This window comes from Delphinapterus leucas, chromosome 7 (assembly GCF_059928025.1).
Source record: "Delphinapterus leucas isolate spDelLeu-1000000601 "Yukka" chromosome 7, BTC_Dleu_Yukka2, whole genome shotgun sequence".
In the NCBI taxonomy this organism is placed as follows: Eukaryota; Metazoa; Chordata; class Mammalia; order Artiodactyla; family Monodontidae; genus Delphinapterus; species Delphinapterus leucas.
In genome coordinates, this window is record NC_143135.1 from 55784841 (window position 1) to 55810697 (window position 25857).

Below are 25857 nucleotides of genomic sequence, written 5' to 3' on the forward strand. Positions count from 1 at the left end.
GGAAGATGAGGCAGGGGGCGTGCTTCATGCAGACAGATGTAAGAGAAATGTCCTCTCAGTCGTTTAAGTTTTTCTAGGGCTGGCAGCAAGCCGAGTACGGTGAACGCTGTGTAACCTTGTTGAGATATTCCTGTGCGTCCACAGGCCCCAAGGGTGTTTTCATCGCACCTGCTCACCACTGTGTCCTCTCTTCCTTCCCACTCTTGAGACTCCTGCTCTCGACATGACCACCTGGAATTCTTCCCCGAAAGAAGACTCCTCTAATTCTGTCAGCAGAAACAGGTCCAGACTGGGCCACCCCAGTTTGGGGGCCAGGAAGCCACCATGTCCCTAAGGGGCACTCACGTGGGGCTGTACACATTGCCCTCTCCATACTTTTGTACGTGCGGTCCCCTCTATCTGGATCGCCTTTTTTCCCATTACCTGGCGAATGTCCACTCGTAAGCGGACCTCACGCGCCAGCTGCTCCCTGGGTAGAACCAGCCATGCCTCCTGTGTTTCACTGGCCATCAGCGCAAGCCTCTGCTGTGGGCCCCTCACACTGGACAGCAGTTGTCTGTCTGGCCTCTTGCGGGGTGAACTCCTGGAGGGTGGGGATCATCTTTCTATCCCCAGTGCCTAAAACAGTGGCTGCACAGAGGGGGCCCTTGTTGAATGAAGGAAGCTGCCTTAAACTAGGGGCAGGAGGATTATGTCACAGGACAAAAGACGGGGAGACGGCCACGTTTGCAAGTGGTCATGCCCAACTTTTGTCCACCACGAACTCTGTTCTATAAAAGGTGCTGGTTTTATCCAGACCTGAATCCCCAGAGCTGCTCTGACTCCTGAGGTCTTCTGTGACTGGCCTGGCAGCGGCTGTTGCTGGAAGGAGGCTGTTAGAGGCATTTCTGGCATGCGTGACCTATGGGGCATTTTATACTCAAGTTGGTTTCACTTTTAAAATCAGACGGTAAGAGAAAGAGAACCAACACGAACCAGGCACTGTGCTAGGCAGGTTATAAAATGTATCTCATTTCACCCCTGCGACCATCCTATCAGGTAAGTTTTTTTTTTTTTTTTCCTATTTGTCCATCTGTTCTTTGCTCCTTTTTCTCCCTCTTTTCCTACCCTCTTTGGATGATTAATTTAGTCTTCATTTTATCTCCACTATTGACTGATAAGCTGTGCCTCTGCTTTATCTTTTAGTAGTTGCTCTAGGATTTACAATATGCATATTTAACTTACCAGAGTCAGGGTAGATATTCTAACTTCAATTTATAGATCAGGAAACTGGAATTCAGGGGAAGTTAAATAAATTTTGTGACTGTCATAGCTTAGAAATGATGGATCTTTCACCTAGTTCTGTCTGTTGCCAAAGTCTGAATTTTCCATGACCTCATCCCAAATAAGAGAACTGAATCCTTCTTTTCTTTCTTTCTTTCTTTTTTTTTTTTTTTTTGTCATACCTTCATTCAACTTATCGGGGACTCATAACCAGCCTGATCTCTGGGTCAGAAACTCTCAAAGTACATTCCAGGGGATACATCCAGTGAAATATTAGGGTTTCATGGTCAAATAAGTTGGAAAAGTAGTGGGTAAATATATGAAACAGTTCTCTTTACTACAGGACTTCTCAGAGCCTTTCATAAGCTGAAATGTATCGTGAAAGTTTAAGAACGGTAGTTGCCCTGTCAAATTGATTTCATGCCAAAACCAGTTTTTCCAAAGCATTTCTCTGAACTGGTGTTTCTTCAAAAATACTTTGGAAAATGCTGCTCTAAAAGGAAGTCAATATCTCCCATTACCCCATACCAGCTTTCTCAAGGAAGGCTGTCTTTTCAGATGACCAGAGTGATAGTGGTTCCTGCCCTCTGAATAAGCCCTGATCCTCACCTGTCATGAAGCACTTGACGTCCTGAGAGTTACTGACTGGGTTGTTGTTTTTAAACATATAGAGATTAAAAGGCATGATATTGCTGCTACTAAGCTGCTTCCACAACTCGTGGTCTGGGCTAGTCCAGCGACCAGCCAGCACGTCGTAATCTCGCCGGCCCATGTGGACGAGCTTGGTGAGCGGATCATAGAGGCCACCGTGGTAGCCAATGATGATCTGGAAGTTGGGGTTGGTGTCCATGTAGATCTCCCCGTAGGCCGTGTACAGGATCTGCTTGATCATTAAGCCCGTTCCACTGAAGACAGCAAGAGGGGTCCCGATGTTGTCACAGGCTATGTAGAACTCATCTCCGCCGCTCAGCTCCATGGCAAAGAGGTGTCCCTGCAGGTCGTAGTAGAGGGATGTGATCTCAGAGCTGGAGTGGTTGTACAGGTGGGTGACCTTGGTAGGACTGGTCAGGTCTGCGTAGAAGAACTGCAGGTGGTGGCTCTGGCTGCTCTTGCTGGACACCCGCCGCCCCAGGCCATCGTAACGGTACCTGACGCTCCAGCCACCACCCCGGTTGTAGGCCTTGATGAGCAGGCCCGCCGAGTTGTACTCAAAGACATCACTGCCCCTCTGCCTCAGGAAACCGTCCTCGTCCATCTTGTATTGCACGTCACCCAGCCTGGTGATGCGGTCACGGAGGTCATACCGTAGTGGGGTGAGCCGTGCACTGTTCCCCGGGCTCAGTAAGTGCAGGTTCCCATTGAGGTCATAGCTATATCGCCAGAGTGGTTTGTCATTGATGGAGACCGTCTGCAGCTGGCCGTCGGCGTCGTACTCATAGGAGTAGCGGGTGGTGTTGGCATAGGGTCCCACCTTCAGCTCCTTCTTAACGACTCGCCCCATGTTATCATACTGGACGGTCATCCAGTACATGAGCGAGCGGAAGATCTCGTATTGCACTTCCTTCATCCGGCCGTATGCGTCAAAGTGCTTGGTGTGGGTCATGACCGCCGTGGTGATGATCTGGTTAATGTCATAGTAGATGACACCAAATTTCCCAAACTGCTCCGTCTTGCCCGACACATCGTCATAGCGATAGAGGTCGATGGGCAGCGGGGTCTCATTGATCACGGCCTGCATGCTGGTCACCCGGAAGCTGTTGTCATAGTTGTAGTCAAAGCGGGCATTGACCATGCCTTCCTCGGTGAAGCGAAAAATCTGGCGGTCGATCAGGGGCCCGATTTGACGGTAGCGGATGGTGCAGGTGAAGCCCTCGTTCTGTAGGTTGATGGTCTTCAGCATGCCGGCGGTCTCGTCGTAGGTGAAGCTCACCTTGGTGGTGTCATATAGCATCTCGGCTAGCTTGGACAGCTTGCCATACTTGTATATCACCCTGCGGCCGGTGCCCAGGTAGAAGGTGTGGAGGAGGTGCCCGTCCTCAGTGAAGTCCTGGATGACTGAGGCGTTGCCCTCGGGGGGCTGGTAGATGTTCCTGTAGTAACCCACTGAGCGGATGGTCTCCAGCGTCTGCCGGGCCACGTTGGGCATGGTCACAGAAGAGAGGCGGTCATTCTTGTCAAACTCAAAGATGTACTGCCTCTGGCTGTGGAGGAGTAGCACCATGGACTGCAGGGGAAGGAAAACCGAGAGATGAGAAGAGGGTGCTGGGAAGGAAGGGGTGGTCTGTGAGCCCAAGACTTAAAGGAAAAGAATGAAAGGTCAAGGAAGCTGGTGGTTCTCTTAAGTTATGCCCAAACTAGAGCTTTCCAACCAGGATATTGCAATGGGGTACAAATGTGCTAAGACAAGAATTTCTCTCTGCCCTTGACCTTGGCAGGGCCTGGGGCCCCAGAACACTCAGGCCATCTGCCTTCCTATAGTGAGCAGCCTTGTCTGTTTGCCCCTTTGTGGGGTACAAGAATGATGATTTCAGCATGGGTTGGGGTTGGGAGCACTAGCCTCAAGTATTTGCAGCAGCCTCTCTTCTGGCTTCCTTGTGCCAGATTCCTTCTCAGGTCAACCTTCCCACTCAGGCAAGAATGATTACCCTAAAACACAGCCTGACAACGTCTACTGCCTGCTAAACAACGTCCGTTGACTCCCTATGGCCTACAGGATAAAGACATGTCTGAGAAGGACATTTAAGGTTTTGCATAATTGTTTATGTGGTAACAGGTCATATGCCCACCTGGGGGTGGGGTGGGCTGTGATGGGAATGGGGAAACCTGGTTTCTAATAATGGACTCATTGTGTGGCCCTGGGCAAGTTCTTTCCCTCTGGGTTGGATTTTTCAGTATGTTGGATGACCTCCAAGGTCTCTCTTAGCACTACCACAAAATGCTGCTCTCAGAGATGTGAACACTGCACAGGGTAGGGGAGACAGATCACAGATCAATCAGAGCCTGGGCCCTGGACAGGTGACCAGGAGCAAAACGTTAAGTAAGGATCTGGGTATCAGAACTGGGCCATGAAATACAGACTGTTTCAGGAATAAGTCAGTAGATAAAAGGCCTAAAGGCATCTGGGCATCAAAGTTAGCATTTTCTCTTATTTGGGGCCAACTTTTGATTTCAGGCCCTTTCTGATTCCAAGTCCCTGGGATGAACTGACTCCTGACCTGAAGCAGAGGGGACATACTAAGGCCACACCTAGCACTTGAAGCTCAGGACTAAGCACCTCTTGCTTAATACTAATCCCCAGGCTTTTGCCTTGTTCTCTATGACCAGATCACACCAAGAGCCCTAGACCTGGGAGCAGACCCCCGCCTGGGTCTGGACCTGAAATCCTGCTCTGTAAGTCCGATAGTGTTTGGGTCTAGCTCCAGCCTATTGGGCGGGACTTTCACATTCTCCTGACCCAGGACCCCCCACTTACCACCCCGTCACCATAATCCATCCATACACCACCCGGGACCCCCTGGCACACTGATGCGGATTTTCCTGAACATTTCCTTTCGGAGACCACATGGGTCAGACCCATCCCACTGAGATCAGCAAGCTGGGCCTGGCCATGGGTTGAACCACAGTGATGGATCTTCTATATGGCAAGGCCAGTGATGGAGGGCGACAGACACCTGCCTTCTCTAAGTACGTGTAGCTCCAGGTCTTCCCGTCAGCAAAGATCCTAGATGTGATGCGACCCGCCTGATCGTATTCCATCCTCTCAGACATGATGCCCCTCTGGACTCCAGCAATGTGGCCCCCTGGGGAGTAGGTCACGTTGACACCATTCAGCCTGCTGCTAGGTGACCAGAGGCTGGGCCGCCCGGCCTGGTCGTACAGGATGCGGAGGGTGAACTTGCGGTGGTCGTCATAGATCTTCTCTGTGCGTGTCACACGGTCAAAGTCCAGAGACAGGAGGTTCCGGTTGTGAACCTGGGGAAGGGGTAGGAGGAAAGAGAGAGTTAATCTAGACATTGAGAACTTGGTCTGAGAAGCTCCTGAGGAGAGGAGGGAGCACAGGTCGTGGGTGTCAACAGACAAGGGTTTGGGTCCTGGCTCTGTCCTTGTCAGCTCTGTGAAGTTTCCTTATCTGTAAAATGGGAATAATCATGCCAAGTATATAGGGCTGATGTGAGGATGAAGACAATGCAGATGCTGGGTAAAGAGTAGCAGAAACGATTACATCATTTCCTAATATGATTCTCCTAATGAGGATAGAAAGGCAAATCCTTCTTGACTCCCTCCTGAAACGGGAGAGGCCACGTGGGCCCAGCAAATCAGTGCCTGACCCCATTTATTATGTGCCAGTGTTTGCACTCGTGTTTGATACCAGGGAGACCACAGTCAGGGACGGGCTCCAGGTCCCATGGCTAGTGAGTGACCGAGTCTGGATTTGACTCTCACCATTGCAACGTGCCAACATATGATGTGTGGTCCTCTTAGCAAGTCCAGCCCTTCTTAGGGCTTTGGACTCCCCGTCCCCTCTGGGGTCTCTCCTGCCCTCTGCCACCACAATTAGGGCTTCTTGGTCACCTCAGTTAGCTCCCGAGACATCTTCTTCTTCCTGGAGGCCCCGGAGGGCAGTGTATGTTTGAGTCTGGGACGGCTTCTCTAACTGGGGGTTGCCAGGAGACACTGTCCTAGGTTTCGGAACATTTTGCTCCTTCCTCTAGACTCAGGAGCCCATTGTATGATCTCTACCTGGGCTGCTAGGTCAGCACACAATTCAGTTTCCTTTCAGAGTCAGAAATACAGGGGTCCCACAGGGGTAGCAGTAAACCAAGGTTTCTCATATTTTAGTTATGAAATATACTTCAGAGGCCTGTTTCTATATTTGAATCCACCCCTTAGGGGCACCAGTTGCCCCTGAAACACTGTCAGGTACTCTGAAGCTAGAATGCTGGTTCCCTCTAAGTGGTGCTGGGCCTGGTGGGGCATTTGGGCACATTTTCGGACTCTTCCATTAGTTACTGGTTACGTTTGACAAGTAGGTAAGAAGGCCCAAGAGGAAAGCAGACGATGCAGGCCATATGATGCCAACCCGCACATGTGGATTAAGGTAATGAAAGGCCCTCTGGGGCCCTGTGTGGTAGAAAAGGGCTCAAGTCTAGGAATCAGGCCAGGAGTCCAGCCTCAACTCTGTGACCGACTTTTTTCTGTGGGACCTTGGGCCAGTGCCTTTCCCTCTCTGAGTCTCAATTTCTTCCCCTGTGAAACAGCAGGGCTGTTGTGAAGACTGAAGAAACCTCAGTAAATTACCTAGCGGAGCGCTGGGCACATAGAAGGTACTGAGTTAACGGCTGCAGTTATTTCCATTAAATGACAGATGATCGCGGTCATTCTCAGAGGAAGTAGAGACATGTGTGTCTCCCCCTTCTCCCCAAACAAATTCTAAAGCCTTGAAAATCAAGATTTATAATGATGGTGCTGAGACGACTCTAGCTGTGAATGGCCTGGTTAAAATAAGGTTGCCTTCCCAGGGGTAATCAAACACAATTGCAGGAGCAAAAACAGTGTGGCAGACAATTCCCATGAAAAATCAGAGGCGTTGGAGGCTGAAGCTGTGTTCTTTGCAGAGGGGGCAGGGGAAGATGTGGGGTCTGCACTGCCAACAGTGATGGGGGCCCTCCCCCCAAGGTGGTACCACCAAACCAGCCGCCCCCCTCACCTCCTGGAGGGCCCCCAGTGAAGAGGATCTACACCTCTGCCGCAAAATGAATAAAATTGAATTAAGTAGCTCACTGGGGACCCACCTAATGCCTCCTGTGCTCAGCAGTGTAGGCAATGAGATTATTTTACATCTTTCTTTCTTACAAAAAGTTCCCAGTTGTATAAAAAATGAGCTCCACTATGGGGAGGTGCACCCGGCTAACATTCTAATTCCACATGCCGCCACTGTGGGTGGCCATTTATTTTGGGAGGACTTGGAGATGCGGCTGCCTGACTGGATTGTCATTCATCTCAGGCTAGGAGAGGGACCAGTTAGTGCCTGGGAAACTTTTGGTCCAGTTTACACGGCAGAGAGAAAATCCTAATAGCACTAATTACTGCCATTTATTGAGCACCTGGGGTCTTCCAGCACTGGGCTAGGTGCTTCAAATGTATCATCTGGTTTCTGTAGAGGAATCTGAGGCTCAGAGGAGCTGCTCAGGGCTACACATGTAGCCCAGGCAGGAATAAACCCTGGTCAAACTTTCTACTTAGCTCACTGCCTCAGATGTGTATGAAGGGCTCCTGGAGAATTCACACAGGGGGCTCAGTGAGGCCATGGATGGTGTCCCACAGAGAACAAAGAAAGCTAGGCCTTCTCTGGGGAGCCCGTGGAAGGCTGTTTCCCACATTAGATAGTTGCTTGAGTTCTTGACTGTTGAGGAACACAGGAAACCTTGTTGTCTGGGCTCTAGTTGTGTGACATTGAATAAGTAACTTACTGTTTCTGTATCTGCTGTGAGAATGACACTATGAGACAGGGTGCCTATTTCTAGTCATTACTGCTGCCCAGCTGTGTGAATCAGGAAAAATCCCTTTTCTCTCTGGACCTTGGTTATCCCATGCATGAATCAGGGGCTGAAGTGAACTTTCTTTGTGAGAAAGGGCAGGGGGCTCAAGACAGCGCTGGCCGTGTTGCATGAGGATGCTTCTGTGGCTTTTAGGAGTCAGGAGCATGTGGCTCAGTCCTGTGGTACCCTGCAGCTCAGCAAGTCTCCATGGAGCACCTGTGGTCTGCAAGGCACTGTGCTGAAAGCCAGGTCTGGGTCCTCTGTTTTCACTCTCCCTATTGTCTTCCTTTCTGAAGCTGGAGGGAAAAGAAGCTGGGCAATCTGGCCCTGGGGCAGAGGCCACACTATAGAGACATGGGAGTCAGGCAGAAAAAGGGCTGGTTCAGGGCATCCACACACCGAAAAGTGCTCTGAGATGCCACACTGCAGATGCCAAGCACCTGGCAGTGACAGCTACGGTGGGGTCGTTCTGCTGTCTTAGGAAGGATAACTCTGCCTGGAAGGAGAATGTGGCTTAGGTTCCAAAGAGCTAAACTGACTCTTGGTACATGTTAGCAACAGTAATAACAATAACAGTAATAAGAATAACAATAAAAGGACAACTAGAATAGGTATTACTGACCACTTATTATGTGCCAGACTCTGTATAGGGTACTCTATGTATTATTTCTAATCCTTGTAGCAACTTGTAAATTGGTTTGATCTCCCCCATTTTATGGATAATGAAATTGAGGCTTTACGAGATTGCGGATCTGCCCAAATTCACTCAGGGAATAATAGAAGCTGGAAGCCTGACTAACATCAAAGCCAGTGATCGTTTCACTAGCACAACTGAAAAGATACACGAGCCTCTTGTTGTGGGTAGTCGCTTAATTTACTTTCCCCTTTGCAGATGAAGAAACTGAGGCCCAGGAACACCTTCTCCCCGGGACGGTTTCAAGAAGAGTCCAGTTCTCAGATGCCTCCTCCTTCTTTCCCCCCAGGATCCAACCACCCCCAGGGGCTGAGACCTGCTGGAGGCCTTGCTCACCCGAAGCCGGCGCCCGAAGACGGTGACCTGGCCGCGAGCCTGCTCCTTGCGCTGCCGCCACTCCACCAGGTTGAGGCCGTTGTCGATGGGCAGCGTGACGTTCCGCTTGCCCACGGTGGGGTTGACGGTCCCGGCCAGCAGGTGGGGCTCCGTCTGCAGGGCCACCTCCATGCCGTTGGCCAACAGCAGCCGCAGGGAGCCGTCGGCCCCGATGTAGTAGCTGTTCCGGACCTGGTCTGAGGGAGAGAAGAGGGATGGACTCTGCTCGGGAGGGGGGAGGACGGAGGGAGGTGTGTGTACAGCAGAGGCAGTGGTGTGGTGTTTAAATGTGTTTATGTTTCTGACTACAGAAACGAAACACTGTCATTGAAGAAAACCAGGAAAATACATGGAGGTCCATGAGTTCAATACCCAAAGGAAACCACTGTAAATATTTTGGTTTATTCCTAGATTTTAGGGTATTTCTGAACACATGTACAGTTAAAAATGGTTGCTTACGGAGGTTTTTCACTGATCATTGTATTATATTGTTGAATAGCTCCATAAATGTGTTTCTTAATGACTACATGTTATTCCATTGCCTGGAAATACCAGAATTTATTTAACCAGCCCTCAAAGAGATATTCTGATTATTTCCAGCTTTGCATAATTACAGGTAACACTGCAGATAAATACATTTTAAACATTATGCTAAGTGAAAGAAGGCAGACTCGAAAGGCCAGATATTGTACGCAGCAGTACGTTTGTATGAAACGCCCAGGACAGGCCAACTCACAGAGACAGAAAGTAGATTAGTGAGGGAAAGGGAGAATGGGGTGTGACTGCTAATGGGTATGGGGTTTCTTTGGGGGGCTGATAAAAAAATTTTCTGGAATTAGTGGTAACGGTTGTACAACTTTGTAGATATGCTAAAAACTGCTGAATTATACTCTTTAATAGGGTGGATATTATAGTATGTGAATTATATCTTTATTAAAAATATACATTTTGGATAAATCAATGTCTTCATTTGGGGTTATTTAATCAAGACAGACTCCTAAATGTAGGATTACTAGAGCACAGGGTTGAACATTTTTAGGCCTCTCCCACTAGGGTAATAACACTCTTTGCAACGAGGTGAAAAATAAGTACAATATGTATATCAATGACAGAATGCCAAATATATATATATATATATATATATGTTTTAAATTGCTGTCATATATACATATATGTGTGTATATGTCATATATGTGTATATGACAATGATTTAGAAACAGGCTTGAGTTTGAAATTTTAAATCTGATTAAAACATTTTGGTTAGGATCTTTTAGCTAACAGAACCTTCTGGAGAAAAAGTAAATTTCAGCTGTAAAATGCACACTGTGTTCTTTTCTAAACATGGAAACATTTGAGTTTGCGCTGCAGTCACCTGCCTCTTGCCCTTCCTTGGCTGTTGCTTCTCCTGCACTGCCCCTATGTTTAATAAATGCTAGCCCAAGCCCTTCCTTCAAGACTCTGCTTAAACGTCATCTCTTCCCAGAAGCTTCCCTTGTTCCTCTGGTTGGAACAAATGCCTCCCCCTCCCTTAGCCTCTTTATTGGTCTCATTAGTGGTCCTGCAGCTGAGGGGTAGGGGGGTTCACCACTCTGTGAGTGAATGAATTTTCAAATACCTAAGTGCCTACCGTGAAAGGCCCTATTGCACAGAGATTCAGAGCGTGGACTCTGGAGCCAGGCTGCCTGGGTTCAAGTCCCAGCTCTGCTGCTCTCTTCCTGCAAGACCTTGGGCAAATTCCTTAAGCTCTCATGCCTCTGTTTCTTCATCTGTACACTGGGGATAATAATTGTACTGTTACCTCACAGGATTAAGCAGGATGATGAATATGAAGAGCTGAGAGCAGTACTGCACGTCTAGTGCATGGAACGTAAATGTTAGCTATTACTAGTTGTGTGTGCCTGGCGCTGTGCTGGTCACTGTCACATCTATCTCTAGTCATCTCTCCTCTATCTTCACCGCCCCATTTCGCACACCTGTCAGAGTGAACTTTTCTAGTACCGATCGTGGTCCTTCAATAGGTCCCCCTTACTTTTAGATCAGTGCTTAACAGAATGTTTTCTAGAGCGTATTTGTCTGGGTCCAAATACCCTACTAGTTGGGTGACTTTGGATAAGCTACTTAACCTCTCAATGCCTATTATCTTCATCTGGAAAATGGAGATATTAATAATATCTCAGAAGGTTGTTGTGAGGATTAAAAAGGATGATGAATGTAAAACGCTAAAAATATACTTCATACTAAGTGCTCAAAATATTAGCTATCATTATTATTATTGCATGTGCTCAGTAAATATTTGCTGGATGGAACTAGTTATATACTAGGCTACGTCAAGCAATAAGGATGTGGTTTTTGTAGGTAACCCTCACTGAATCTTCCCTGCTAGGATGGCATCAGATCAGCCTCTCTCTCTCCCACCCCCTTGCCCCCATCTTTCTCCCTTTCTCTCTCACGCATGCAGAATTCTAAAATCTGCCTCAAACTTGCTATGCATTATTCACTGACAATCTGTATTTTACTTCCTTTGAACAGTGAAAAAGCCGGTGTCAATTTATCTTTTAAAGCTGCTCCTTGCTGAATCTACATATGTCCATTAATGGTGACTTTGGATGGAACAGCATCTGTCGAGGCCCATCTCAAACGATCCCCGTTTAATGTGAGCTGTGACTTCCCAAGGCTGTTGTTCATTAGTAGCTACTTCTTATTTCTTCCCATAGTTCACACGTAAGATGAAACCAAAAGAGCTTTTAACGAAGACGCTACTGAGGTGGCTGCAAAACTGAGGATCTGAGCCTGGTACGAAAGGAGAGCTTGGCACAGGTCCCAAAGAAGAAAAAGAGGTACCACGTTTCCTGGATACTGAGATGTACTTTTCCTTTTCACGTTGTAGTGTTTCTGAAATTGGAATGTGTCTTAAGTCCTTGTATGGATTTTGAGCAGTGTCTCTCCCCACCCCCCCACCTGAAAAGTTGTTATTAAATCGATGGTACATTTTAAAACTGAGGAGATGTGGCACTTCTGAATTTAAAAAGTTGTCTAAATATTGGAAGGTCTGCATTAACTTTTGAGAAAAATGCTGAAGGCCGGCTTAGTATGGAGCGGAGGAGACAGTTCTTAACCACAGGGAAGAAAACAGGCTTGAAGGATACGACGTCTGCATGTCATCAACTGCACTGCTGTTCCTGGTCAGGCAGAACCCTGGTTGGTTTGGAACTGGTACCTTTTCTTGCCAATAACCCAGCCAGAGCATAAACACCTAGGGTCTGTCCCAACCCATCGCTAAAGGTGCTTGGTGGGGAAGGAATTCCAGGGCTTGATTTCCCTTTCTTTGACTGAGAACTGCTATTGTCCTTTGAGCTTTGGTAAAGGCACAGGACCACATTTGGGAAGAAAAATGGTTGTGAAAATATATGGTTATTTTCTTACGGTAAATCAAAATGCCTGTTAATTAATTAATCCAACAAGTACTTTCTAAGCAATACTATGTGCCTGGCCCACGCTGGTCACTCTATGTATATTGTCTAAAGAAACTGTCTGAGAGGAGATTGGTTCAAGATGGCGGAGTAGAAGGACGTGCTCTCACTCCCTCTCGCGAGAGCACCAGAATCACAACTAACTGCTGAACAATCATCGACAGGAAGACACTGGAACTCACCAAAAAAGATCCCACATCCAAAGACAAAGGAGATGCCGCAATGAGACGGTAGGAGGGGCACAGTCACAATAAAATCAAATCCCATAACTGCTGGGGGTGACTCACAAACTGGAGAATAATTATACCACAGAAGGCCACCCACTGGAGTGAAGGTTCTGAGCCCCACATCAGGCTTCCCAACCTGGGGGTCCAGCAACGGGAGGAGGAATTCCTAGAGAATCAGACTTTGAAGGCTAGCGGAATTTGATTGCAGGACTTTGACAGGACTGGTGGAAAGAGAGACTCCACTCTTGGAGGGCACACACAAACTAGTGTGTGCATCGGGACCCAGGGGAAGGAGCAGTGACCCCACAGGAGACTGAACCAGACCTACCTGCTAGTGTTGGAGGGTCTCCTGCAGAGGCGGTGGGTGGCTGTGTCTCACCGTGAGGACAAGGACACTGGCAGCAGAAGTTCTGGGAAGTACTCCCTGATGTGAGTCCTCCCAGAGTCCGCCACTGGTCCCACCAAAGAACCCAGGTAGGCTCCAGTGTTGGGTTGCCTCAGGCCAAACAACCAACAGGGAGGGAACCCAGCCCCACCCCTAAGCAGTCAAGCGATTAAAGTTTTACTGAGCTCTGCCCACCAGAGCAACACCCAGCTCTACCCACCACCAGTCCCCCCCATCAGGAAACTTGCACAAGCCTCTTAGACAGCCTCATCCACCAGAGGGCAGACAGCAGAAGCAAAAACTACAATCCTGCAGCCTGTGGAATAAAAACCACATTCACAGAAAGAGAGACAAGATGAAAAGGCAAAGGGCTATGTACCAGATAAAGGAGCAAGATAAAACCCCAGAAAAACAACTAAATGAAGTGGAGATAGGCAACCTTCCAGAAAAAGAATTCAGAATAATGATAGTGAAGATGATCCAGGATCTCAGAAAAAGAATGGAGGCAAAGATCGAGAAGATGCAAGGAATGTTTAACAAAGACCTAGAAGAATTAAAGAACAAACAAACAGAGATGAACAATACAATAACTGAAATGAAAAATACACTACAAGGAATCAATAGCAGAATAACTGAGGCAGAAAAATGGATAAGTGACCTGGAAGAGAGAATGGTGGAATGAACTGCTGCAGAACAGAATAAGGAAAAAAGAATGAAAAGAAATGAAGACAGCCTAAGAGACCTCTGGGACAACATTAAATGCAACAACATTCGCATTATAGGGGTCCCAGAAGGAAAAGAGAGAAAGGACCCGAGACAATATTTGAAGAGGCTACAGTCGAAAACATCCCTGACATGGGAAAGGAAATAGATGCCCAAGTCCAGGAAGCGCAGAGAGTCCCATACAGGATAAACCCAAGGAGAAACACACCGAGACACACAGTAATCAAATTGGCAAAAATTAAGGACAAAGAAAAATTATTGACAGCAGCAAGGGAAAAATGACAAATAACATAAAAGGGAACTCCCATAAGGTTAACAGCTGATTTCTCAGCAGAAACTCTACAAGCCAGAAGGGAGTGGCATGACATATTTAAAGTGATGAAAGGCAAAAACCTACAGCCAAGATTACTCTACCTAGCAAGGATCTCATTCAGATTTGACGGAGAAATCAAAAGTTTTACAGACAAGCAAAAGCTAAAAGAATTCAGCACCACCAAACCAGCTCTACAACAAATGCTAAAGGAACTTCTCTAAGTGGGAAACACAAGAGAAGAAAAGGACCTACAAAAACAAACCCAAAACAATTAAGAAAACGGTAATAGGAACATACATATCGATAATTACCTTAAACGTGAATGGATTAAATGCTCCAACCAAAAGACACAAGCTCGCTGAATGGATACAAAAACAAGACCCATAAATATGCTGTCTACAAGAGACCCACTTCAGACCTAGGGACACATACAGACTCAAAGTGAGGGGATGGAAAAAGATATTCCATGCAAATGGAAATCAAAAGAAAGCTGGAGTAAATATACTCATATCAGATAAAATAGACTTTAAAGAATGTTACAAGAGACAAGGAAGGACACTACATAATGATCAAGGGATCAATCCAAGAAGATATAACAGTTATAAATATATATGCACCCAACATAGGAGCATCTCAATACATAAGGCAACTGCTAAACAGCTCTAAAAGAGGAAATCGACAGTAACACAATAATACTGGGGGACTTTAACACCTCACTTACACCAATGGACAGATCATCCAAACAGAAAATTAATAAGGAAACACAAGCTTTAAATGACACAATAGACCAGATAGATATAATTGATATTTATAGGACATTCCATCCAAAAACAGCAGATTACACTTTCTTCTCAAGTGTGCACGGAACATTCTCCAGGATAGATCACATCTTGGGTCACAAATCAAGCCTTGGTAAATTTAAGAAAATTGAAATCATATCAAGCATCTTCTCTGACCACAACACTATGAGATTAGAAATCAATTAAAGGGAAAAAAACATAAAAAACAAAAGCACATGGAGGCTAAACAATATGTTACTAAATAACCAAGAGATCACTGAAGAAATCAAAGAGGAAATCAAAAAATACCTAGAGACAAATGAAAATGAAAACACGACAATCAAAAACCTACGTGATGAGGCAAAAGCAGTTCTAAGAGGGAAGTTTATAGCTATACAAGCTTACATCAAGAAACAAGAAAAATCTCAAATAAACAATCTAACATTACACCTAAAGGAACTAGAGAAAGAAGAACAAACAAAACCCAAAATTAGTAGAAGGAAAGAAATCATTAAGATCACAGCAGAAATAAATGAAATAGAAACAAAGAAAATAATAGCAAAGATCAATAAAACTAAAAGCTGATTCTTTGAGAAGATAAACAAAATTGATTAACCATTAGCCAGACTCATCAAGAAAAACAGGGAGAGGACTCAAATCAATAAAATTAGAAATGAAAAAGGAGAAGTTACAGCAGACACCGCAGAAATACAAAGCATCCTAAGAGACTACTACAAGCAACTCTATGCCAATAAAATGGACAACCTGGAAAAAATGGAGAAATTCTTAGAAAGGTATAACCTTCCAAGACTGAACCAGGAAGAAATAGAAAATATGAACAGACCAATCACAAGTAATGAAATTGAAACTGTGATTAAAAATCTTCCAACAAACAAAAGTCCAGGACCAGATGGCTTCACAGGTGAATTCTATCAAACATTTAGAGAAGAGCTACCCATCCTTCTCAAACTCTTCCAAAAAACTGCAGAGGAAGGATCACTCCCAAACTCATTCTATGAGGCCACCATCAACCTGATACCAAACCAGACAGAGATACTACAAAAAAAGAAAAGTACAGACCAATATCACTCATGAATATAGATGCAAAAATCCCCAACAAAATACTAGCAAACAGAATCCAACAGCACATTAAAAGGATCATACACCATGATCAAGTGGGATTTATCCCAGGGAATGCAAGGATTCTTCAATATACGCAAATCAATCAATGTGATACACCATGTTAACAAATGAAGAAGTAAAACCATATGATCCTCTCAGTAGATGCAGAAAAAGCTTTCGACAAAATTCAACACCCATTTATGATAAAAACTCTCCAAGAAGTGGGCATAGAGGGAAACTACCTCAACATAATAAAGGCCATATACGACAAACCCACAGCAAACATCATTCTCAATGGTGAAAAACTGAAAGCATTTCCTCTAAGATCAGGAACAAGACAAGGATGTCCACTCTCACCACTATTATTCAACATAGTTTTGGAAGTCCTAGCCACAGCAATCAGAGAAGAAAAAGAAATAAAAGAAATACAAATTGGAAAAGAAGACGTAAAACTGTCACTGTTTGCAGATGACATGATACTATACATAGAGAATCCTAAAGATGCCACCAGAAAACTACTAGAGCTAATCAGTGAATTTGGTAAAGTTGCAGGATACAAAATTAATGCACAGACATCTCTTGCATTCCTATATACTAATGATGAAAAATCTGAAAGAGAAATGAAAGAAACACTTCCATTTACCATTGCAACAAAAATAATAAAATACCTAGGAATAAACCTACCTAGGGAGACAAAAGACCTGTATGCAGAAAACGATAAGACACTGATGAAAGAAATTAAAGATGATACAAACAGATGGAGAGATATACCATGTTCTTGGATTGGAAGAATCAATATTGTGAAAATGACTACACTACCCAAAGCAATCTACAGATTCAATGCAATTCCTATCAAATTACCAATGGCATTTTTTATAGAACTAGAACAAAAAATCTTAAAATTTGTATGCAGACACAAAAGACCCCAAATAGCCAAAGCGGTCTTGAGGGAAAAAACTGGAGCCGGAGGAATCAGGATCCCTGACTTCTGACTATACTACAAAGCTACAGTCATCAAGACAATATGGTACTGGCACAATAACAGAATTATAGGTCAATGGAACAGGATAGAAAGCCCAGAGATAAACCCATGCACCTATATGGTCAACTAATCTATGACAAAGGAGGCAAGGATATATAATGGAGAAAAGACAGTCTCCTCAATAAGTGGTGCTGAGAAAACTGGACAGCTACATGTAAAAGAATGAAATTAGGACACTCCCTAACACCATACACAAAAGTAAACTCAAAATGGATTAGAGACCTAAATGTAAGACTGGACACTATAAAACTCTTAGAGGAAAAAAAAGGAAGAACACTCTTTAACATAAATCACAGCAAGATCTTTTTTGATCTGCCTCCTAGAGTAATGGAAATAAAAACAAAAATAAACAAAGGTGACCTAATGAAACTTAAAAGCTTTTGCACAGCAAAGGAAACTATAAACAAGACGAAAGGACAACCCTCAGAATGAGAGAAATTATTTGCAAGTGAATCAACGGATAAAGGATTAATCTCCAAAACATATAAACAGCTCATGCAGCTCAATATTAAAAAAACAAACAACCCAATCCAAAAATGGGCAGAAGACCTAAATAGACATTTCTCCAAGGAAGACATACAGATGGCCAAGAAGCACATGAAAATCTGCTCAACATCACTAATTATTAGAGAAATGCAAATCTAAACTACAATGAGATACCACCTCACACCAGTTAGAATGGGCATCATCGGAAAATCTACGAACAACAAATGCTGGAGAGGGTGTGGACAAAAGAGAACCCTCTTGCACTGTTGGTGGGAATCTAAATTGATACAGCCACTATGGAGAACAGTATGGAAGTTCCTTAAAAAACTAAAAATAGAATTACCATATGACCCAGCAATCCCACTACTGGGCATATACCCAGAGAAAACCATAACTCAAAAAGACACATGCCCCCAATGTTCACTGAAGCACTATTTACAATAGCCAGGACATGGGAGCAACCTAAATGCCCATTGATTGACAAATGGATAAAGAAGATGTGGTACATATGTACAATGGAATATTACTCAGACATAAAAAAGGAACAAAATTCGGTCAGTTGTAGAGACGTGGATGGATCTAGAGACTGTCATACAGAGTGAAATAAGTCAGAAAGAGAAAAAAAAATATCGTATATTAACACATACGTGGAACATAGAAAAATGGTACAGATGAACGAGTTTGCAGGGCAGAAACAAAGACACAGATGTAGAGAACAAACGTATGGATACCAAGGGGGGAAAGTGGCGGGGGGGTAGGGGTGGTGGTGTGATGAATTGGGAGATTGGGATTGACATGTCTACACTAATATGTATAAAGTGGATAACTAATAAGAACCTGTTGTATAAAAAAATAAAATAAAATTCAAAAAAAATTGGAAATTGAAAGAGTAAAAAAAATAAAAGAAAGAAATTGTCTGAGCAAACCTAGGAAGCAGGAATTGTAATTTAGCCCCATTTCCCAGACCCAGAAACTGAGGATCGGAGAAGAGTGACTCCACGCAATTCACACAGGTTGGAGCTGGTATAGCAGGCACAGGGGTCCCAGTGTGTCTGCCCTAGAACTGCTGCTCTTTGCACTGCCCTGCACCATTCAATGTGGCTTCAACTTGCTTTCTTTTCCCAGAGTAGAAACTTGAGGGCCATGGTGATGGGGTGGCAGAGTTAGGACTAGAATTTGGGACTCTGAATCCCAGGCCAAGGCTGTTTTTACTACTTTGTGTCAAAGCTTTTGGGAGTATGAAAAGCTATCTGGAGGCTGGGGAAAAACATCAAGCAAGGCTTTCCCTAGTGATGGCTTCTTTTTTTCTCACGCTTACTAAGTCCAATAAAGCTGCAAGCTCCATTCTGGGTCACCAGGGACCATGAGAACAACTGAGGCAGACAGTTCACAGCGAGGTTTCATCCTCGTGATTTATCTGAAGCTAAAAGATCAACTTATATCAGGGATTATTTGATGGACACAGAGAAGGGGCTCTTCTCTATAGAATCCTAGGAGAGTAACAAAGCGCTGTCACCTGAGATTCAGGGAGGCCTTCTCCACGCCCAAATCCCTTTCATAATTAGGTGTAATTATTCTTGTCCTTTGTCCTCATCTGCACCAGAGTGAGAGTCAGTCTTTAATCCGGGAGCCATTAGAATGGCAGAATAGCGAGGTCACCTGGATTAGCAGCTAATGGATTCTCTACCCTTTGTTCTGCTGATAATGGAATGAGACAATGAAATATTACTCTGAAGCTTGAGGGAGAGAATTTACAGGGCTCAGGCTGGTGTGTTTTGCAAATTAGGTGGCAATACAGAGAGAAACCAGTTGTTATGCTTTTCTGTTCTTGGGCAGCTGCAGTAGCAGCTTGTTTCTTGTGTCATCCTCTTTCAAAGGGGTCTCCCCACCCCATGGTCTCCAAGACCCCAACCCCCCACCTGGCTTACCTTGCAGCAGTGTATAGAAGGCACCTGAGGCAGACAGGTTGGTGGTTATGGTGACATCATCCTTGCTGGATGTCTCTACCCGGACATGCACTGAGCTGTCTGTATCACTTCGGAAACTGCTCACCTGGCCAGTAGGGAAGGTCACATTGGTCAGGCGCCCAAAGCTGTCGTACCTGAAATCCAAGGGGTGGCTCTGAGTAACAGAAATATAATTGTGCCATTGCTGGAACTTGGCAAGTTCTACCTTATGCCATGGTTTTGCATGTTCTGCTTTTCTTTCTGGTCAGATACATTTCCACGTCTCCTGCATCTCCTTGGACACCACTCCACCCGCTGATATTCAACTGTAGGCAAACAACTTACCTCTCTGAATCTTCCTTTCCTAATTCCGTAGAGTGGAGATGATAACCCCTGCCCTACCCACCACCCAGGATTCCTGTGAGCAAGATGTGGAAGTGCCCTGTCACTATGTCACCCATGAAGGGTGAGATGATGGTGCCCATATGAGACCCAGAGTCTTAGAGCTGGGTGACTCCCAGAGGCGAGCAGTCAAACTGCTTGCTTGAATACTGGCTCAACCACCGCCTGCACCCCCCTCCCCGCCCCCAGGAACTGTAGGTTTCTTCTGAACAGCACTGGAGATAACCCTAACCCTAATCCAGGAAGCTACAGATCCTGGGAAAAGGGGACTTTGAATTCCAACCAGGATTCTGCTGCCACATAAGCAGGCTACACAGATGGGCTCTAGCAACCCCTTCACATCTAGGTTTCTTCACATCTGGCACCAAGCAGCTATGTATCTGTGGCGCTCAAAACTCACAGCTTCACTCTGGTGTGGTCTTTCTGAAGCATCCTAATTGAATCTTCATTCTCTTTCCCATTCTCCTGATGAGACTAAAAGAAATACCTAAAATTATTCACCACCTACACTGTGGCGTTCATATTGTTCAGGTATGGTGCTAGTCACACAATGTTCATACATTCTTTCATTTAATCTTCACAACTAGTCTAAAAGGTACATATTAGCTCCTTTTTGGAGGAGGCTCAGAAAAGTGAGGTCACCTGCTCAAGGTCACACAGCTAAGTGTGGTAGAGTCGAAATTCAAACTCAGCTCTGTCTGCTTCCAAGCCACCACCTGATTCTCCGTCTTCAGGGAGCATTTCCGTGCTGTCTATTTGCAAGTATCCATCACGTGTGCTCTCTTACCTGCTGCAGAGTAACTGGGAGATAGCGGGGAGCGGGCTACTGACATTTCATAATTACGGGAGGCTGAAGTGTAAAAAGGTAGGTTTTAAAGAGCCTTTTTTGCCCTTGCGTGCGAATGGGGAAAAAGTTCTTCGCCCAGATGTCAGTATTTCTGACTTCTACTCAGGCTCGAGCTTATAGCGTGGGTTCAGCTGTATACGTCTCCCTCATGTACTCTGGGTCTCCCACTGGACTTTTTTTCCTGCTTGGCTTTTAATACTGGGGTAAAGCTGTCCTCTTGGCCCCTGAGGGTTTTAATCATGGTGAAATGAAAGGCCTGAAAGTTCAATTCCATCCTTGCTCTTCTTGTGATGCCTTCAGCTGGGCCTGGCTTCCTGATGGGACGCTGGGGTCCCACAGCTTCTATGGTTTCAGGTGGGACTTGGTAGGTGAGACTAGGCAGGCCTTTGCTGAGCAATTTTCTGTTCAAGGTCAGATTTGAATGCTGCATGGATTCTGCCATCTGCCAACTCTTTCTGTCCCTGTGGCTGGTACTGATCACGGCACGCTTTACACCAAATGGTAATAGTCCCTGGTGCGGTCTGCCACAGAGGAGGTGTTGGTGAAGGTCTTTGGAATGAACTGCTCAAGTCCTTGACCTGAGACCGACTCTGGGGGAAGGGCCAAGGGGCTCTAGGAGAGTTGAATCTTTGGTGCTGAGGCCTGAGGAAGGGGAATGGAAGCCCTTTCCAAGATGGCGAGAAAAGCAGGGGTCTCGACCACATACGTCAGGCCTGAGCTCGGTGGGGCAAGACTGTGGAGCTGTATTAGTCCTTTGGGTTCTCTTAGAGGCAGTTAAGGGGTTTGGAAACCTGTTTCCTGTCATGATTTCTCATTTTTCTTCCTTTGTACTGAATCAGGTTGTTGTAAGGAAAGGTCAGTCTGGCTTAACGGAGGGTGGTGGTGTGACTTGACCTGGACTGGAGGGAAAGGTACAGAGTGCCCCTCAGAGCCAGGTGAGGGAGTGACTCTGAGAGACTGCTGCAGGAAGGAGGGAGCGTCTTGGGGTAAAGATCTGGAATGTCTGTCCTGAGGCCTCTCTCACCTGGAGAAGCTCACAGCTCTGCTCCCTTTAACTCTGGGAGAGGCTGGTGTCCTTTTTAACCTGTCATGGCTGCTGGAAATTTGAACAGGAAGGAATTTCACAAAAATGTTTACAGTGGCTATCTCTGGGAGGTAGAATTACAGGTGATTTTAGTTGCTTATTTATATGCATTTTATACTCCCAAGATTTTTTTATAATTAACATGGATTATTTTCATAATCAGAAGAGTGACAACCCAAGTAATGCCTCATAAGCATGGCCACCTTGGGGAAGAGGACTTTTAAAATTACTGGCATTTATAGAAGCATCTCATTTATAGGACATCTGCCAATATCAACCTCTAGGCCTTTTCAGTAAAATATTACTAGGGCATCCCAAATTTCTGAGCCAAAAATCAAGACCCCCGCCCCTCCAAAACTGGCTCTGCCCTGGTCACCTTAACCGTATCTGTGGTCTGTGAGCAAGCTGAGTGCTGTCAGATCCCAAGTCATCTTTGACATCAACTGGAAGATCCATTTCAGTCCAACACTTTCATGGGATGAGTATGCTGTTCTAGTCTGGTTCTTTGAACCCCTGTGATCCATGTACACACTCTTTATTAATCTAATTTCCTGACCTAACTGGATAAAAAAGATTTATTATACCATGCAAGATACTTAAAATGGAGTTTTGGAGTCTTACAAATAAGACTGAATAGATTATTAATTAGGGCTCAGATGTCGGCTCGATACTACTTCTATCAAGGCCTTGCTCAAATGCCACCTCATAAAGCCCTCCCTGGTGTCCCCAGCTCTTCTTCTCCCAGTTATACTCTGGCACAGCTCTATCACAGAATGTGTCCCCTGCATTATAAGAGCTGACGCACAACCTGTCTCTTACTTTGGCCTCGGAGTGCCTGAGTCAGGACAGGGTCGTGGAGTCAGACAGCTAGACTGGGGATCTCGATTCCACCACCCTGGAGGTCTGGTCGTTAGTTCACCTCAGCTTCCCCAGCATGGGGACTGGTAGAGAGAAGACGGGCAGGGAGTGTTGGCTGAACGAATAAACGAATGCATGACTGGACGTGTGAGGCCTCTTTCCTGCTCTGTGGGAGAAGACAGACTGTCATTCATTCACACGCTACCCCCTGCAGGACCTGACAGAGGCTTGACACACAGTAGGTCCCTGATAAACATCTGCTGAATGCACAAATAGGGAAACAACCACCTTCACTAAACGATACTTTAGCAATCTCCGTAGGCATCTCCCCAGAGTTTTAGTCTCCAAGATAGAAAGAGGCTTTACATAAAGGCAGACAATCGTAATTATTATTGAAGGTGGCCTGTAATACATAATTAAATTGAGCCTGAAGACGATACAATGAAAAGGCCCCATGCTTTCAAGATCTGCTTTTATTTTATATGAGATGGCCAAAAACAGTAATTTCCATTCCTCACATTTTCCATTAGAAGGACTCAATGTCTTAATTAAATGAACATCCAACAGAACAGCCAATTTATAGAATTTTCTTGTCCCTTATTCATTCATTTCAGCACTTCCTGGAGCTTGAGAAATGCCACTGGATCTCTCTGCCGCCTGATCAATACCTGTGATTATGCCATCAGAACGCTGCTGCTTCTGCCTCTGCGGGGAGGAGCTGGAGCTGCCCATCCTCTGGACCTTGACCTCTGCCCTGTGGCCCCCCTGGTGGGGCCCTGTCTCTTCCTGCTACAGAGCTGCTAAGGGAAAGGATGTTGGTGCTCCCCAACAGGGTGTTGGGGACAGGTCTCTGTCTGCACTCCCTGGATTACATGTGGCTGCCTCAAACCCTGGCCCCATGAGGGAAAACTTCTGGACAATGGCTTAGATACGTCTGTTGCAGCTTTACTTAAATTACTGGCTAATTTTCTTCCTTTCTGTTGGAGAGGAACAGAAGGAACATGTTGGTGTGGGAAGGTCCTTGGAGCCAGGTGGTCTAGGCTTTAAATCCAAAAAATTGCTAGCAATGCAACCCTAGAGGGTGGGCACTCAGTTCTGTTTTTCTGCTAACCATCCAACTCCTACCACAAATGATGCTATTTCAGGTAGGTTATATAACATAACCTCGTGTGCTTCTGTTTTCTCCTCTATAAAACGAGGGTAATAATACCTGTCTCAGAGAGATACTTGAAGATCAAACACGGTAACATATTTAAATGCAAATTCCTTCCAGGGCCTGCAAGGACCCCATGAGACTGCCCTCACCAGACTATCAACTCCCTGAAGGAAGGGACTTTGTTCAGTCACTGGTGTATCCCCAGAATTTAGGAGAGTGCCCAGCATATAGTAGATGCTCAATAATGTGAATGAGTGCTGGTTGAATGATCTGCTCTTTCCTGCCTCTTTCTGATTTCACCTTGAACCCTATTCCTTCCTACTTCCTCTGTTCCATTACATTTGCTTCTGTTCTCCAAACACACTGAGTTCAAACCAGGCTTGGGGTGCTCACACTGACTGTTCCCTTTGCTGGGAATGCTCTTCCCTCCAATCTTGGTAGGGCTAGTTCCTTTTATTACTCATGTTTTAGTTCAAAAGTTATTATTCCAGCAAGGCCTTCCCTGATCACCCTTTCTGATGGGTCCTCCCATCTTTACCACATTATCTTATTTTACTGTTTTCACTTATCATCTTGTTTATTTGTTTACTTGACTGTTGTCTCTCTTTTCCCGCTAGAATATAAGCTCCATGAGGACAGGGAGCTTGTTTGTATTCTTAGTGCCTAAAGCAGGACCCAGCATATAAAAGGTACTCAATACATAATTCTTGGATGAATGAATGAATAAATGAATAAATAAATAAATAGTAGATATTATTGTTGTGTTTTCAAGACCTGGGATGAGAATAACTAAGAACTCCATCCCTATTACCTCTCACTTTCCATATGAGGAAGGGGAATTCATTAATATTCATAGAGTACATTTTAGGTACTGAGCACTGTGCTCACAACCATTTTTTTTTGTTTTTTTTTTTTTTTGTGGTGCGTGGGCCTCTCACTGTTGTGGCCTCTCCCATTGCGGGAGCACAGGCTCCGGACGCGCAGGCTCAGCGGCCATGGCTCATGGGCCCAGCCACCCCGCGGCATGTGGGATCTTCCCGGACCGGGGCACGAACCGGTGTCCCCTGCATCGGCAGGCGGACTCTCAACCAGTGCGCCACCAGGGAAGCCCTCACAACCATTTTTGAAAGTGGGCATTATTATCATCATTTCACAATTGGTGAAGCTGAGGCTCGGAAAGGATAAGTAACTTGAGTAAGTTCACACAGCTAACAGAGGAATATAGATTCTGTCAGGTCTGTCTGACCTTAAAGTCTGTGTTCTTTCATCAAGCTTCCCATAAAGATGGTGCCATTTCAGATCAAAACCTTTCTGTTCAACTATGTTAAAGAAAAAATTGGGTTTGGAAATCTCAAGTTGGGGTCAAGAAGACTGACAGTTTTCTCTTCAAGATGCTTTGCTTTGCTACCATTACAGCTGACTTTGCAGTGATGCTGAGCCCCATCTGGGGGTATGATGGAGACAGCCAGGTGATTGGCTTTTTACTATTGCCTTTCACTGACTTTTCTTCACTCATTTTCCCAAAGGATCTTTGGAGCACGAGGAAAGAACACACATAAAAGATTCATAGAGTGGCTGTGAACTTGGCTCTCAGAAGAGGACCACTAAAGGGTATCTTCACATACACTGCAAAGCTTTCTTCTTCACACTCAATACTTCACATCTCGAGCCATTTTACTATGCGTGGCTGGTGAGGAAAATGCCACATTGCCTCTCTGATACTAAACTTTTGCTGATCAGGGACTTTTTAGTTGAAAATAAAGATTTGATTTTTACGACTTTCATCTATGATTGTTTCAAACAACACCATCACCAACAAGAGGAAATGGAGGAAATGGCCACTGTAACCTCTGTGAATAATTAGAGTTCACAGCCCATGCACACCAACGGTTCCCTTGACCCCAGGTCACCGTAAGAGACTGGCATCACTAAACCATTTGCAGCTGCTCCAAAACTGCAGCAGAACCAGGCTACTTGTTGGCTTCTGCAATAAAAATTTGTCCTTCCTGCCCATTTCCCATAGAATTAAGTCCCAAGAATGAACTGCAGTCTTCAGGATTTCTAAGATCTGGTCCACCCTATCACTTCAGGTCGTAGCTCTCACTGATGTTATATTTGAGGCCATGCCTCTGGTGGTAAGTGCTTA

The 25857-nt window shown here is 45.3% G+C and overlaps 1 protein-coding gene across 1 annotated transcript in view; it reads right to left on the reverse strand.

Annotated features, from left to right (window-relative positions):
• The window catches only part of TENM4 (teneurin transmembrane protein 4), a 385057-nt gene that overhangs the window by 7033 nt on the left and 352167 nt on the right, over positions 1-25857 (reverse strand). The window contains exons 24-27 of the mRNA XM_022593930.2: positions 19347-19519; positions 8833-9068; positions 4939-5235; positions 1873-3487 (exon numbers count right to left, since the gene is read on the reverse strand). Of these exons, the coding sequence (XP_022449638.2) occupies positions 1873-3487; positions 4939-5235; positions 8833-9068; positions 19347-19519 (2321 nt within the window). The remainder of the gene's footprint in view (positions 1-1872; positions 3488-4938; positions 5236-8832; positions 9069-19346; positions 19520-25857) is intronic.